The 15221-nt window shown below is 33.4% G+C and overlaps 1 protein-coding gene across 2 annotated transcripts; it reads left to right on the plus strand.

Annotated features, from left to right (window-relative positions):
- Window positions 1-257: 257 nt before the first annotated feature.
- LOC123011919 (synaptic vesicle membrane protein VAT-1 homolog-like) lies at window positions 258-15004 on the plus strand. Of its 2 annotated transcripts, none has more exons than XM_044409624.1 (6): window positions 258-602; window positions 7110-7239; window positions 8598-8813; window positions 13186-13497; window positions 13554-13983; window positions 14104-15004. In XM_044409624.1, the coding sequence occupies exons 1-6, from the start codon at window positions 352-354 to the stop codon at window positions 14130-14132; spliced, it is 1368 nt and encodes a 455-aa protein (XP_044265559.1). In that variant the 5' UTR covers window positions 258-351; the 3' UTR covers window positions 14133-15004. The 2 variants fall into 2 exon arrangements, with proteins under 2 accessions (XP_044265559.1, XP_044265561.1); XM_044409626.1 differs by having other exon boundaries at window positions 259-602; window positions 13554-14026.
- The last annotated feature ends 217 nt before the right edge of the window (window positions 15005-15221 follow it).

Consider the following 15221-nt stretch of genomic DNA (forward strand, 5'->3'; position numbering starts at 1 on the left):
AAACGAAATAGATAAGCAATTTTTTAACTACTTAAGTGAGCGTTTAAATACAAGACTTAACAGAAGTCGCTAAAAGTGTTAAGATTACACAAGCATTGTTGAATCATAATCGTCAAGTATTTACTTATTTAACATTTACTCCGCCAATATTTACCAAGTATTCTCAATGTTGCATCTTTCATGTTTTTCGGGGTAGTTTTGTTTTTATTTGGCTTAAGGCGCTTGCGCACGCGACTGGCGCGCCCTAAGCGCGACTAGCACCTGTTACATTCTTCATTGTTCAACGAGAAGCCGGCCGGCATAAAGTGCATAACCGTTATTTCATCCGCGTGTGCTCAAGAAACTTACACCATGTCTGAACAAGCTGAAACCGCCCCCACTACCCAAGAGGACCAAAAGACCGAAGTCGCAACTGAAGAAAAAGACGTTAAAGAAAACGGGACCGGTGAAGCCGAACCTGTTGCTGAACAAGAAAAAGAAGCCCCGAAAGAAATGAGGGCCGTCGTTCTCACTGGATTCGGAGGCCTCAAATCGGTCAAAATACTTAAAAAACCCGAACCTGCACTCAACGAAGGAGAGGTTTTGATCAGAGTCAAAGCATGGTGAGGGTTTATTTATTGATTTTTTTAATTATTTCGCGGTCTGATGCGAAAATGCAACCCACACGCCTGTCAGAAATCAATTGCCGATGTATTTTATCTTTATCGCAATTTGTTTTTTGGGATAGATTTTTTCATTTCTTCATTATTTCTTGTCTTTATTAATGGATTATTTCATTGGTCAAATTACGAGCTGTTATAATTAATTCGTTTTAAAACACAATTTTATTAATTTTAATTAAGTAAGGAATGCGGCTATTAATTAGAACAAAGAGAAAGAAGAGTAGAAACTGTCGTTTTCACACAAATCGCATAAATTTACAATTCTTAACACTTTAGAAAAATAAAAAAATCGTACTTTTAACACTCGCTTCACACCAACAATTTATTGTTGTTTATGTGGCTTCTTCAAAATTAAACGCGTTCATTAATTTATTGTTTATTGCCAAGTTTGATGAACTGATGTTTATCATTTTATTTTTTATTTATACCAGATGAATAAAAAGTATGGAACTAAACGTGTTTTGCTTAAACTACATATGTATTTATTTTTTGGAAAAACTAATTGCTGAATAATAAAGTAATAAAAAAATTTTTTTTACATAAATTTCAATTTTGACAAAAAAATTTCATAACTCAAAAACAAAACAAAATTTCGTTCTCAAAATACGGTCACATTTTTTATATTTAATTTACATTGATTATTATTTTCTAGAAACAAATGATTAAAAAAACCGCTTGGTTCCATACTTTATATTCATCTGTAGGTATACATAATGTAGGTAATATGCACTGTGCTTAATTACGTTTAATTAAAGTCTTTACAAGTTTTTTTTTTTTTTTTAGTAAATGTTCTTTGAGCTTAATATTTTGATGTAGACGCCTAAATGAACCTCATATTTATTTCAAAGAAGTTCTTATAATAAGCCCTAAAATCAAAGAAACGAGGAAACATAAATAGGGAGTTTATACTTTTGATGTAGCTTATCTGTCAACAAAAATAACCGAATAACTTTTAGTAAAGCTGAAGTTATTTCAATATTTTAAACTATGAAAGGACGAAGTGTATATTTATGCTACACAGAAACTGTTTCAGCACTAATTATTTCTGATCTTTATGGGTGTTTCGCGTTGTTTAATTTTTTTTTACAAAATGTGGAATTGCGGTTAAATAGACACATATTTAAGTACGAGTAATTTTCCTTTAAATTCTTGATCCCACTCAAAAAAAGGAAAAAAAAAACATCTCGAAATTTCGCAAACGCAAATCTCATAAAACTGAATTCCAATTCGAGGGTGTTATTTATTGCAATTAAGTAAATGCACGGATTTGTGAAACCTCGTCAACTTTATGAAATATCTTGTGTCACGTCGCACCATTGCTTTTTAGATGAAAAAATAAATTTCATTCAGGCATCGATGCGTAAAATTCATAGCGATTTATTAGATTCAGGAAAATTTCCTGAAAGGCAACTAAAGCAAAACATGTTTGTCTTTAGTAAGAATTTTTTATCATTTCTTTACGTTGATAAGGGAGGTCGCCAGTAATATTTTTATAAATTTTTATTATTATTTCTATGGGCTGATAATAAATTATAATTTTTATGAACGCAACAAAGCCATTTCCCTTTTTTGTCGATAAGGATGCAAGTTAGGTAATGTATTTATTATTAATTTATTACTAATTACGACTGATACATCACCAGCATTGTTACATTAATTTGTACATAAATTAAGATACCAAACTGGAACATCAGCGATATTTTGTATTGGCAATGCAAAATAAATTTTAAGCAACAACCAACACATGATCGTTTTTTTTTATCTTTTCGCATTATGTGGTAATCCACAAAAGCAAAAATTCGCACTTTCCGCCCTGGTATTCAATAAAAAAGTTCTTTGTTGGTTTGTGAATCGATGTATGAAACATCATGATAACCACAAAACCAAATTCAGTAGATGTATGATTCAAACACAGGAAGTATGGCTAGATTCAGCAGACATGTCGCTGGGAAATAATTCAAAAAGTGGATATGGAATGCAACAAAGAGGAGACCTTTTTCCGCTGCTATTTTACAATTAAGTCACTGTTGGATGACGACGGCAACCCTTCATGAAAACACAACCGAGCCTCATTAAAATTCTTTCAAAGATTTCAGGTAGACAACAGTTTGAAAATTGACGAGATACAAATACTTCCGGTTTTAATCGATGCCTGGCCATGAACTGCCATTATCTTTCGATTTATATTGACAACCGGGTCTTAAAAATACGGATTTGCATTCTAAATTCCAACTGCAATAAATGAATCATTCAACCGGAAATTGTTCTACTTTAAGCAAGTAAAATTATCTTTATATATTATTAACTTGATTTTAGTATCGATTCGCGGATATAATCATTCTAGCGTTAAATGTTGAACTTGAGTTACAATTTATTAATGGCTTACTTTCAGTGCTTTATTTATTAATGACTTATCTTTATCTGCCATGTTTTTGTTTTGTGGAATTACATTCACCGTTCCATTATTTAACAAACTAATATGTGTCCAAAGTTAAGCCTTAAAGCTGACTTTTCCCAGGAAATATTACTCACCTCGTCAGTCATCACAACCGACAATTTTCCTACTGGTTTTCAGTAAAATCAAACTCAGTGATTGATTTATTTCAGCGAGAAATGCTTGTATGAATATGATAACCTTTAAATTGGATCTCCCCTCGCTACTAACACACCCTAGCAATAATGTTCGTGTTAATTCTGCCACTATCCTTTAATTCTGTAGCAGATTTCAGAGGGGTTTTGTAGTGTGTTGGAAGATAAGCTACAATTTCAGTTGGAAACAACCTTTTTCCAAATTTTTTGGTTTGAATTTTGCGGTTAATTAATAAAAAAATTATAAGTAATAAATTTTCTGCTATCAAGGGCTTCGCTCCCAACAAGTCAAAATAATATAAGCTTGTCAATTTCTCCCAAAATGACGTCTCATTAATATTCTTTATTACTTTCCAGTTGCTGCCAGCATTACTAAAGATTGCTTTCAGCTGTTGTCAGTTAAAAGCTCAGCAGCTTAAAATTGAACAAAAATTAGACGTTTTTTTAAATTTCTTGAAATACATCGGTGGAATGTGTAGTTTTATTTGATGTGAACTTCAAACGACAATAAATTTCACATAAAATCTACAAATTTCAAAGTCATTAATTACATTATGGTTGCATTATTGACTGGGTCATAAACGAAAACAAATCTATTGAGATATTATGTAAATAATAAATTTTATTAGTGTATCCTGTATACAAAATAATGGTTTTGAAACCGGTTGTGTTATTTTGTGTTACTAGGTGCACTTGCGGCAGTTTTTATTGTCATCCTAAAAACTTTTAAGAATAAAGCCGGATTTTTTGCTTCTGTAATTTTTGAAACAAATAACTTGGGAAAACTCGATTCAAGCATATTTACATGTATATTATCATAATAATGACTCTTACGGAGTAATAAAATTTACAATAAAAATGAGGTAATATGACTAATTAATATTGCTACCGTGAATAATTGTTACAATTTAACGAAGGAATTTAGTCTTGGAAAATAAACATTTACACATTTCTTCATTTGAATTATTTTATAAGTAGGTTGATTAATAATACTCATCAGTAGTCTTCAACTAATAAGTTTTTATCGTGGTGAAAAAAACTCAATTCAAAGAGAATTATATAAATATCCGAGAAGGAATTTTTTTTTATTTTTATTTATGATGTTAGATACTGAAATGAGGGCTTGTTGGCTTTACGATCGCCATTTCCTCCCCTATCTGACGCGAAAAATTTTGAAGACTTAAGATAGCTTTATCTTTGTTCTCCCAATAACTTTCAACGCCTAATAAAGCTTACCAACAAGAGTGATGGACGGTTTTACCATGTTGCACTTTCTATTTTTACCCTTCCGTCTGGCCAATCCAAAGGGGTAAATGCACTTCCGGTCTGAGCGGCACCATTTCTTGCAGTGCAAATGCCTTAATTTGATTTTTTCGCTGTTATAAAATGTTAGACAATTCTAGGTTGTTACTTGTCAGGGCAAGGAAATTGAGTCGTCGATTATAACATTGATATTGGTTAGGGATTCATGAGGGTTAATCTACAAGAATTGTATCGATTTCCAATTTATCAAAATGCCACAGCCGCAGCTGTCATACGTTGATGCTTGCATGACCATTGTTCATTTTATTTACCAGTGTATCGATTCAATATAAAATATATAAAGCTGAGGGTGAAGAGAGCGACCATACTTGTCTTCTAAACAGGAAATGCCTTAAATTTTTGTGCTGAGCTGTTGTTAATTTATCTGTAAAAGACAGTTTTATTTTTAGATCCCCCGACGTCACTCAAATTGTTTATATTATTAAACGGTTTGTGTACGCGCTTTAAAGCAGCTCGTAATTTGTTGTTACAGTATAAACAATAACAATAATTAAGCAAAAAATGTGTACCACATGCAGAAAATAAATCTTGTCATGCCGATGCGATACCTCGCCCATAAAAGCGATATATTTTTGAAATCGTAATAAAATTGATTTCTTTGTGACCAATCTGCCTTGTTTGTTCTTAATCATAGCGTGACCGGATGTTGTAATTTACGATAGTGGCACCCGATATTAGATTATTTCTCTCTAGTGTTATTTACGAAGAACTACGTGAAGAGCCTTCAACGTGCGAAAATTGAGTTCGGAATGTAATTAAATTACTAATTATTTCGCGAGTTAAATTAAGTGGTTCCACTGTTTAATTATCTTTCAAGGATGAGTCAGGAAAAGTTTTTATTAACGGGGAAATTCTGATAGACTGTTAGTCATTTGGGTGAAACAAAGATGAGTTTTATGGACAACTTGTTAGATTTTGGACGGCTTCCAAAACTGTTGTTCGACCAGTCGCCATCCCTTCGTGATGTACGATTTCTGATGCACATTATAAATTACTCAGCACTTGCCACCTAAATAAATCACAGCCGTTTGGGATGGGGGCCTTATTTGAAAGGGTTTAGGGGATTTTTTGCACACTCACTTAGGGAAAAGGGAGCTGATAATAATCCGAATGGATAGCTGCAATTTTCAACCGTTTCATACATCGTCGAGATCTCACACTAGAGAGGTTTTAAGTGGTTTAGTTACCTACTATACTACCCCATTCCCATTTTTAAGGGTTTCCTATTTTGCCCGGATTGTTCAATGTATAAATGTGAAGTGTCTAATTTTAACGGTACTACCTATACAACATAAAAAGCTTTGTCGGCAAAAAGCTGTTTTTGTTTACTTTTCACCAATACCAGATGTTGCAGAAAACTGTACTCACACGTAGCACGTGTATTTGTTTCTAAAATTACATGCAGTACACGTTCAACTGCGCTGTTTTTACATTGTGAGACAAATAGAAGTAGATTGTGCTGGTAGTTGTTATTGACATGTAACTTTTTCAGTGGAATATAAATAAATACTAGAGTTTGCACACATATAAACATCTAATACATCTTGATAAACATCAAGATGTATTAGATTGTACAATTAGAGGATTGTTTATGTTATCTTATTACATCTTAACCGCGTTGTAACTTAATCACATCGATAATTTGCGTCGGAGTTATTCAATAACAAAAGTGTATCAGTTTACTATAAAAATAAATTAGCTGTTTGAGAACAAGACGGAATTTGTATAAATTATCTTAACATTAAATTAAGAAGTTTTGACATTAGTAAAGGTGGTTCAATATACCAAAAACTCAAATTTTTGAATCTAGTATTTTTATTCTTGCTTTTGGCGTAATCCTATGTAAAAAAATGCAATCACGTTGCATCATATACCAACCCAATTACATAAATTTTCATATTTTAAGACTGGATGAAAACAACAAGTGAAAAACATACTACACCCTGATCATTGTAGAAGTATGAGTAATGATAACATTTTCTGCTAATAGTATTTATTGTTTTTTACGCTCTTATTGCCTTAGGGTGAGACGTATATTTATTTATTTTTTAAAATAAATAAATTTACTTTACTACTGCGAAGAAGTGATAATTGGTTCTTCACAGATTTCTGCAAACGTTTCATAAAATTGTACAGAAATAGATTTCAGGAGCACTAAAAGTAATGAAGCTTTAAGAACTAATTTATTTTACGGTAACAAGAAAGGCCGAAAAGGTTAGACTAATTCAAATACATATGTCTGAAAGTTATTTTATAATTTGAATTCGCTTATTGCGAAACACACGTAATGCCTTTTTACGTTTTGACAACTACATTGGAAGCACTACATTAGAGAATCATTTCCAATTATTACTTATTATTTTCTTGAATTTATCAAAACTGTGTAATAACGGAGTGCAGTGTAAGAGTGATCGTTATTCCTAACAGTACGCCAAATGGGCCATAACGATCTCAATTTTAATTGAATCCTTTTCACACGATCCAAAGTTTAATGAACTTTAACCATAATAATGGAATCTTTTCTCTACTTTTCAGCGGCTTGAATTTCCAAGACTTGATGGTGCGCCAAGGGGCAATTGATTCGCCCCCAAAATGCCCTTTTATTCTTGGCTTTGAATGTGCGGGAGAAATAGAACAAGTGGCTGAGGGTGTCGAAGGATTTGCGGTAAGTAATTCACATTTTGTGGGTGAATTTTTATTTTTTTCTCACGTCTAGACTCCAGAAACGGGAGACAAAATTGTTAAAGAGGTTTCTCTTTCAAACCATCATTTTTGACGTAATTCCATTTTTATGGAAAGTTTCAGTTTCAGCGGAATATGACATTTTTCGCGATCAGCATTAAATATTATCCAAAAACATTACTTTTTCGTTTTCGGTTTCTTTTTCATCTTTCGCAGATAAATTATTTTTTCATTAGGCGTTCTCCCCGTGTTAAAGTCACATTTCATTCGGTGTAAAAGTTTTTTAAGAAGAGTTTTCGTTGTGCGTGCCGAATTTTCATTTTAGTGACCTTGAATGGAGAAAACTTGTTACCAAGCAGGGCGGGTGCTCGTAAAAATCCCCCGGAACAAGTTGAACTACATTTTATATCCGGGTAATGTGGTGGGGTTAATGGGACAGGGGATGAATCCCATCTGCCCTCCATAAATGATTTAAGTTCGAAGAGACGAGGGAATGTTAATTTATGTTTGCCTTGAAACTTTGAAAATTTCATGTTTTGGAATATTTTCATCTAATCTTGACTCTATTAATTTTGGAGAATTGATTGCCTTCTTTGATGGCACGCTTTTTGATTTGAACTAAATTTTGATCATTACATTTAACAAGATTAACACTTAATTAAATTAGCTTCCTATCAGTGATCCCGATCAAAAGGATTACTGAACTGAAAAACAACCGGGTACACTTTTCTGGATTGTAAACACAAATAAATTTCCGTCTGGTCCGACAATTTATTTATAAATTCATCGCTTCACGGATTATTGCTTGCAGTTGCCAATGAAATTTATGAAAAATTTGTCTGGGACGAAAAAGATTTAGTTGGAGGAGTAGACGCGGGATTAATCCTCACACTGAAAGAAAACATGACTCCCAAGTATTATGGGTTGATTGTTGGTTGGGCCAGACAACCGAGAAATTGAACATAAAGAAAAGTCTGTATTATAGTCAGACGTACAATTCAATTTCAACTAAACCAAGCTGCATCTGAACTTTTTCATTTTTTTTCTTTCGGGACTCATCTGTTTTCTTTCAAGAACACCAACCACAAATCGCGAAAGTTTTATTTACCTTTGTTTTGTTAAAAAATGAAAGAAATACACTGACTTGCACAATGAAATCTAATGGAGCCACGTCCTGTATATTTTCCCTTACTTTTTAGTACTGCCTGTCATAGCAACTTTTGTAATTGAGAGTCGAAGATAAATTAAAGTCAGACACGCAAATGCTCGAAAGCTGTAATTCCACTAAAAGTTAAAAAACGTGATTAATTGTCGATTTCATGGTTTTGTTTTTTTTTTTAGGTAGGGGATCAAGTTGTTGCGTTACCAGAATTCAGAGCATGGGCTGAACTTGTGGTCGTCCCTGCCAAATATGTGTTCAAATTACCCAAAGATATTTCTCATTTGGACGCCGCAGCCATCACAATGAATTACGCAGTGGCTTATATTCTTCTTTTTGAAGTGGCAGGACTATCAAAGGGAAAATCCATCCTGGTTCACTCAGTTGGAGGAGGAGTGGTAAGTTAATAAGAATCAAATTTCATTTCTCAGTTAACCTACTTCTTGTTCTCAACATTTTATATTAGATTTTTCATGACAAAATAAAATATGGCGAGGTTTGCACAACAAAGTAAACAAAATTATATTCAAAAGAGATCGGTATGAAAAAGAGATTATTACGAATAAAATAAAACTTTTATCTTGTGTAATTACAAACAGTATTCTTTTCGAGTCTGAGCTACATCATTTAATAAGTAAAAAAATTAATCTGCTTTTAATCGGAAATGAGGCAACTGAAATTTAATAAAAACCGCGATAATTTTATTTAAAACAAACAAAATTAAAAGCAAAATTAAACGCGTTACTCGAGACAAAATATTTCCAGCATTTATATCTCTACATTAATTTCAGCAGTGATAAAAGCAAAAATATTTGTGTACATATTTAATTTTCTCGTATCTTGTGAATATCCGATATTTTATTGCAGATGTATGCAAATAAATGCAAATCACTTTGTTTCCATCCGTACGGAAAGTTAAAAAGGGCGATAATCTTAATTAAAAACAAGGAAACAAAATGTAGTAATCAAGGAGAAGTCTTACAACCACAAAGTATTTTTTTTCAAACTGTTGCAAATTTGTTATAAACCAACATTTGTTCTTTAGAGAAATGAACAATTGCTATTTTTGTATTAATTTTATGTAAAAGAAGTAGACTCTAAAATGCATTTTTGCCTATACTTCCCATTGAGCTTTCTTCGCTTATTATCATTTTGTTATTATTAACTGTCTGTTTATTTCTTGAATCTGCATTCATTTTTTAAGGTACGGTAAGTAAGGATATGGAAAAATATAATTTTGAATGTGCTTATGTTTATTTATCTTATAATTTATAACGACATTAAAAAATTTGCCTTGCTATTAATAAATTCGTCTTTAATTCTCAGTTATATTTGTAAATTAAGATAAATAAATGGTAAATAACATAATAGATGACAAGAATATTATTGGTATTAAATATGTAAGTATAAGAAGAGTTCTTTGGATATAACGAAGCCCAGATTGTCTACTCATCTAAAGCAAATATTTACATAACTTGAAATTACAATCTTATTTTATTTATTTATCACATGAATGAAAAAAAATGTGTTTTTTTTTATTAGTTATTAATTTAATTTTTGTTTCTGTACGTATGGAGCTCTCTTTGTGTAACTGAAATGATCTTTAATTGTTTTTGTGTTTGTTGCGATTTGGGCACCTTATCTCAAACCCGGCGTAAAATCAGTGTTTTGTCCGTTATTTCAATCGTATGCATTTAATGAGTTGGGAATGTAGCGTCTCGATGCCAGCTGCGTCCATTTAATAAAACGCCGCCTCCGTCGCCGTCCCCAGCAACAGGTTGAGGGTGTTTGCACTGCGTGTTTCCCGCTTGTGTCACAGGCGCCGCGACGGCGTCTCTCAGTCTGGCCGTTTTAAGATTCATATTGATTAGAACTTAGGGGCGCGTCCAGACGCCGCTCCGCGATGTCCCGACTGCACCATATGGAAGACGGCGGCTTCTTTCAACCTTAAAATTAATGCATAAAACTCTTCCCGATTATTACAAACGGAAAATCCCATTACTACCCTTCTTCCAGATGCTCGCCGCGAACAAATGACCGAACTAGAATAAATTTATTTATGTGCAATTAAATAAACATTTACACTGTTAAGGCCATTCTGGATGGATGACTGCACTGCAGGGTGGTAAAATGTTTATTCAAGGGGCGTGCAACACGAAAATACACAGACGTGTACTTCACTGCGGTAGCGTTGTTTACTTTTTGTGCCTATTTTCAGGTCTATTCAGTTTTTAGAAATGTATGCGTGAGCGATGAAATTAGCTTTGTTATTTATCGAATTAACTAATTATTTCAGAAGACATCTAGCAAATTGAATTTTCGGTAAGAATGATGCTCAAAGAGTTGAGGGGCGAAGTGATAAACTTTGAGATTAAATACAAAGTAATTTAAAGTTTTAACAAGGCCCTTAACAAACACTTGGAAATTTTGGGTTACAAAGTTAATGAGAAACTATCAAACTAAACACGTTCATCTCTCAGGCATTACTGACTTGGCGAAAATCCTTGTAAACATAATTATTGCTAAACACATGCCATAACTGTCATCATATTTCAGGATAAATAATTTTACTTTAACACATGTGAACTATTTTTTTATAATTTTATTAAGTTACATTAGATTATTTGACTTTTTGAGAGGTACCCATATTCATTTTATTGGAATTTCTATAAAAAAAAAATGCAACATCGTAATTTTTTACAACTCAAATAGTTTGCCATTTCCCAATTTTTAGTAACTGTGCTGGGAGAGAGAACTTACAATACAGAAATTGTAAATATTTAGTACCTTTTGTTTCTTAATTATATAACATAAAGAAGTCATAGCTTAAGTGCGCTTAAACTGAGTTTTATTTTTTATGAAATTTCTTCTATAATTTAATTAAGACTTAATTGGCTTAGCCTACTTTTTTGGAGCATTATTTTGGGGTTTCTATTTTATACATTCTTGAAAGATTTTTTGGTAGTTCTAATAGTATTCTTGTCTTTTCATTTACTCAATCACTGTAATCACCTAAGCTTGCCAATTTTATTGAAATAATCTAAATAAAATACAGAACCTAAACGTTGTTTATTATTATCAGTCTATTATCACTTATTCTTTTCCCTGTCGTTCAAATGCAAAACAAAACAAAAATAGAAACTATACATCTAGGCACTCGGCTTTGCCTTGCAGCTCTGTCTGCTGCGCTTGAAACTCTTTTTTTTATATTGGGCCATTCCTTTCGCGTCACCTGTTTTGAAACTAAATGGGCATTTGGGGGTAATAGAATTAGGGTATTTTGTCAATTCCCTTTTTGATGTTGATCTTGTCGTAACTCCCTTAACGTCGTCGCAACACGTTGGAAGTTCCCTTTCCGTGTAAGGTCAGGTCTGCACGTGAAAGTTTCCCTTCCAGACTCGGGTCGTCGACCCTTCTCCGACTAATCTCCCTTTTTTGTGTGTTAAATCCCTGTCCAATCGGCACAAAAAGAGGAATTTCCGGCGGTGGCGTCGACGTTAAGATTATAAACGTGACCGACAGCCGTGTGGTGGCAATTTGGAATGGGTGTTACTATAGGCAAACGATCCCGACGCGACTAGACGACGCAGGTATTGATCGCCACCACACGCAGCAATAAAACAGCGTCGTTCCTCGTGGCGGGTCCGAAAAGGGGTCTATGCGACGATGCTTTAAATTTCCGCTCACGTTTCACAGACTGTCTAACTCACTCAACACACATTCGCGAAGAGTCTTCATTATTTTAATATTCCACATCCGGAATTCATTTTTCTTGATCCAATTCGCCAGAAGTGGTTTTACTCGACTCATCGTTTCAGTAGATTTCAAACGATTACTTTTTTTTTATTAAATAAAAGGCGAACGAGGAAAACTATCCGAGTCCTGTGCAACTTGGATGATTACTGTCGATTGCTTTCAATAGATTTAACTTTAAAACTTCTCTCGGAGTTTGTATTGGTTTTAAGGCGATTTATTGTTATGGACTGCAAATGGGAGATAGCAGAAAGGAAACGTCAGGTTGATTAATGAGATGTATTATCATAATTTGTATCGGACTATTATTGTCTCGATATGTCAAGGTGTTTAGTGTTATTGATAGATTTTAATAATGCCTTCATGATTTTAGTGATGTTAAACAGTTTGCTATAATCTATGACAAGGATATATACATTTTACCAAGTGCTTCTGAACATTTATACGGAATAAAATTTTTGTTTGGAAAGGACTTTTACAGAAACACTGATGTCCAGTTTCTTTTGTTGTATTTTAACTGGGTGCTAGACGTCATATCATAACACTTCCTGAAGCCAAATAGATTGTGTGAACAGATATCGATGTGTACACTGTCGTTTTTTCAGATAGAGAGGTGATTGCAGTTATATGTCTCGTGTTAGAAGTTTCGCTTGTGTTTACCCTTAGTTTTAGTGTTCTGTTAGTTATTAATTTCTGCCAGTCTAGAGCAGTGTGCATCTTCCTTGAATCAAGTTGTTAATTCAATTTAAATTACATAAACGAGTAAAATGCAACCGAGATTGCGCGAAATAACATTTAATTTGATTTGAAAGGAAACACCCGCCCTATCGACGTCTCGACCGAGAAATTCTAACCACTCGTTATTCTCAAGTGGCAAGAAATTAATCCCGAAAGCAAGAAAAAACGGCCGCTTTCTTATGACGTTATTTTTCCAATTTAATCTCATACATCCGTAATTGAATTTACTCGCGTCTTCGTTTATTACGTTTAGTCAACGAGTTTATTTCGTTGCTTCAGGGCCAAGCCGTGGTGCAACTCGCAAAAACTGTCCCTGATGTTACCATCTTCGGAATTTGCTCCAAGGGCAAGCACGAAGCCTTAAAAAATGCAAATTCTCCCATCGATCATTTGCTGGAACGTGGCAGCGACTACGTAAGCGAAATTCGCAAAGTGTCCCCCGATGGCATCGATATCGTATTGGACTGTCTTTGTGGAGAAGAATGCAACAAAGGATACAGCTTGCTGAAGCCAATGGGCAAGTACATTCTTTACGGCTCTTCGAATGTTGTGACGGGAGAGACTAAGAGCTTTTTCAGCGCTGCCCGCTCTGTGAGTATAAACACACATTTGTTTTTCTTTGTACTAATTGATTTTGGATGTTCTAGTGGTGGCAAGTTGATAAAATTTCTCCTCTGAAGCTTTTTGACGAGAACCGAACAATCTCCGGTTTCAATCTGCGGCGGCTTATGTTTCAACAGGGTGGACACGAGTTCATCCACAAGGCAGTGCAAGAAGTCTTTTCACTCTTTCAACAGAAGAAGATTAAACCTTTGGTTGACTCAACCTGGGCTCTTGAAGATGTGGCAGAGGCTATGCAAAAAATGCACGACCGGAAAAATGTCGGCAAACTTATCTTAGATCCGAGTTTAGAGCCTAAACCAAAACCGGCTACCCCAGCAAAGGGCAAGAATAAGGAAGATAAGAAGAAACAATCTTCTGAAGAGAAAAAAGATTCAGAAGAAAAGAAGGAAGAGGAAAAGAAAGAAGAGAAAAAGGAGGAACAGCTGACTAATGGAGATTCAGCTGGAGATTCCGGTAAATAAAGATATCACAATAGTACAAAATTTTTACACAACAGGTAATTTTTATTTATTTTATACTTTTCTTATTGTTTAACTTTATCAAACCACTTGTGTGATTGAACATTTCTTCCAGATTCCAAGGGGAAGGAAAATTCAAGTTGAATCAATTAAGTATTGCGTTGAACAATTACTTTGTGTCAAAATTTTAGCCTTTGTGTTTGGTCAAATTGCAACGTTAATTTCTATGTTATTTAGGACAGATCTCAAATTAATCTACCATTTAATCTGAGCTGTGTTAATTTTATAATTGTATAGGAGAATAGTTAAGGATGAACAGTCAAAATAGACCACTATTGATAATTTTATAGTTTGTTCTTCAGTGTATTTTTAATTTTATTATCGATTTGTTACTGTCTAAGTTTTAAAATGTTTATTAATTAAGATTCCTGGTGCTAAATTGAAAATTACAACCCCTTTAAAACAGATTCACTAATTTTCGAGATAGCACATTTTCTATAATTTAAAAAATCGGATGCACATATCTGTGTGAATCAGACCAAAAAAAGAATCATTAGGTAGCGTTTTATACAGAATATTTTTCCACGCTTAGTTAGGTTTTTAAAAGTGGTAATTAAAATTTTTTATCGCGCATATTTTTACTATAACTTGCTATTTTAAGCATATCAGTATCAAATTAAAGTCTGGAAGCTTTTGCTTTTTGACATTACGAAATTAAATGTGATTTTTCTGTTACTGTTGCTTTCCAATTCACGTGTAATATCTGTAATAAGTTAAATAGTGTAAATTTTGTGTGCGATATATTTTCATAAATGAAATGTAAGAAGGTATAAAACGACAAGTACGTTTGTATTTTTAACATTATTTTGTTGATAGGAATGTATAATCTTTACGATAAGCTAAAATATATTATATTGCTATTTACTGCTTATATAAATGTAAGACTGATGTGTTTACGCTCTGCATAATGTTCGTTTGAAAGCCTGTATAATAAATTGTATGATTGCCAATCTTAATGACAGTTTATTTTTACTCAACTCGCAAAATGACTTATTCTAAACTTAAATAAAAAAAACTTAGTAAGTAATACAAAGTGCATAAACTACTAAACCTAAGTAGACAAAAAATGCAACACGATCTATCACAATACCCAAAAAAATCCACATGGTTTGGTGACTTTCCTTTTTTAGCGAATCGTTCAAATTTCCATACTGTTTTGAGGACTAAAACAAT

This window comes from Tribolium madens, unplaced genomic scaffold (assembly GCF_015345945.1).
Source record: "Tribolium madens isolate multiple individuals breed KSU strain unplaced genomic scaffold, Tmad_KSU_1.1 Scaffold_91;HRSCAF=231;Tcas5.2_LG7, whole genome shotgun sequence".
NCBI lineage: Eukaryota > Metazoa > Arthropoda > Insecta > Coleoptera > Tenebrionidae > Tribolium > Tribolium madens.

What these genes read in the sequence shown, in the direction of transcription:
- LOC123011919 (XM_044409624.1), top strand. Translation starts at nt 352, where the DNA reads ATGTCTGAACAAGCTGAAACCGCCCCCACTACCCAAGAGGACCAAAAG. An exon ending in ACTCAGTTGGAGGAGGAGTG is followed by an intron (nt 8,814 to 13,185) that starts GTAAGTTAATAA and finishes TCGTTGCTTCAG; the next exon opens with GGCCAAGCCGTGGTGCAACT. An exon ending in AGATTCAGCTGGAGATTCCG is followed by an intron (nt 13,984 to 14,103) that starts GTAAATAAAGAT and finishes CATTTCTTCCAG; the next exon opens with ATTCCAAGGGGAAGGAAAAT.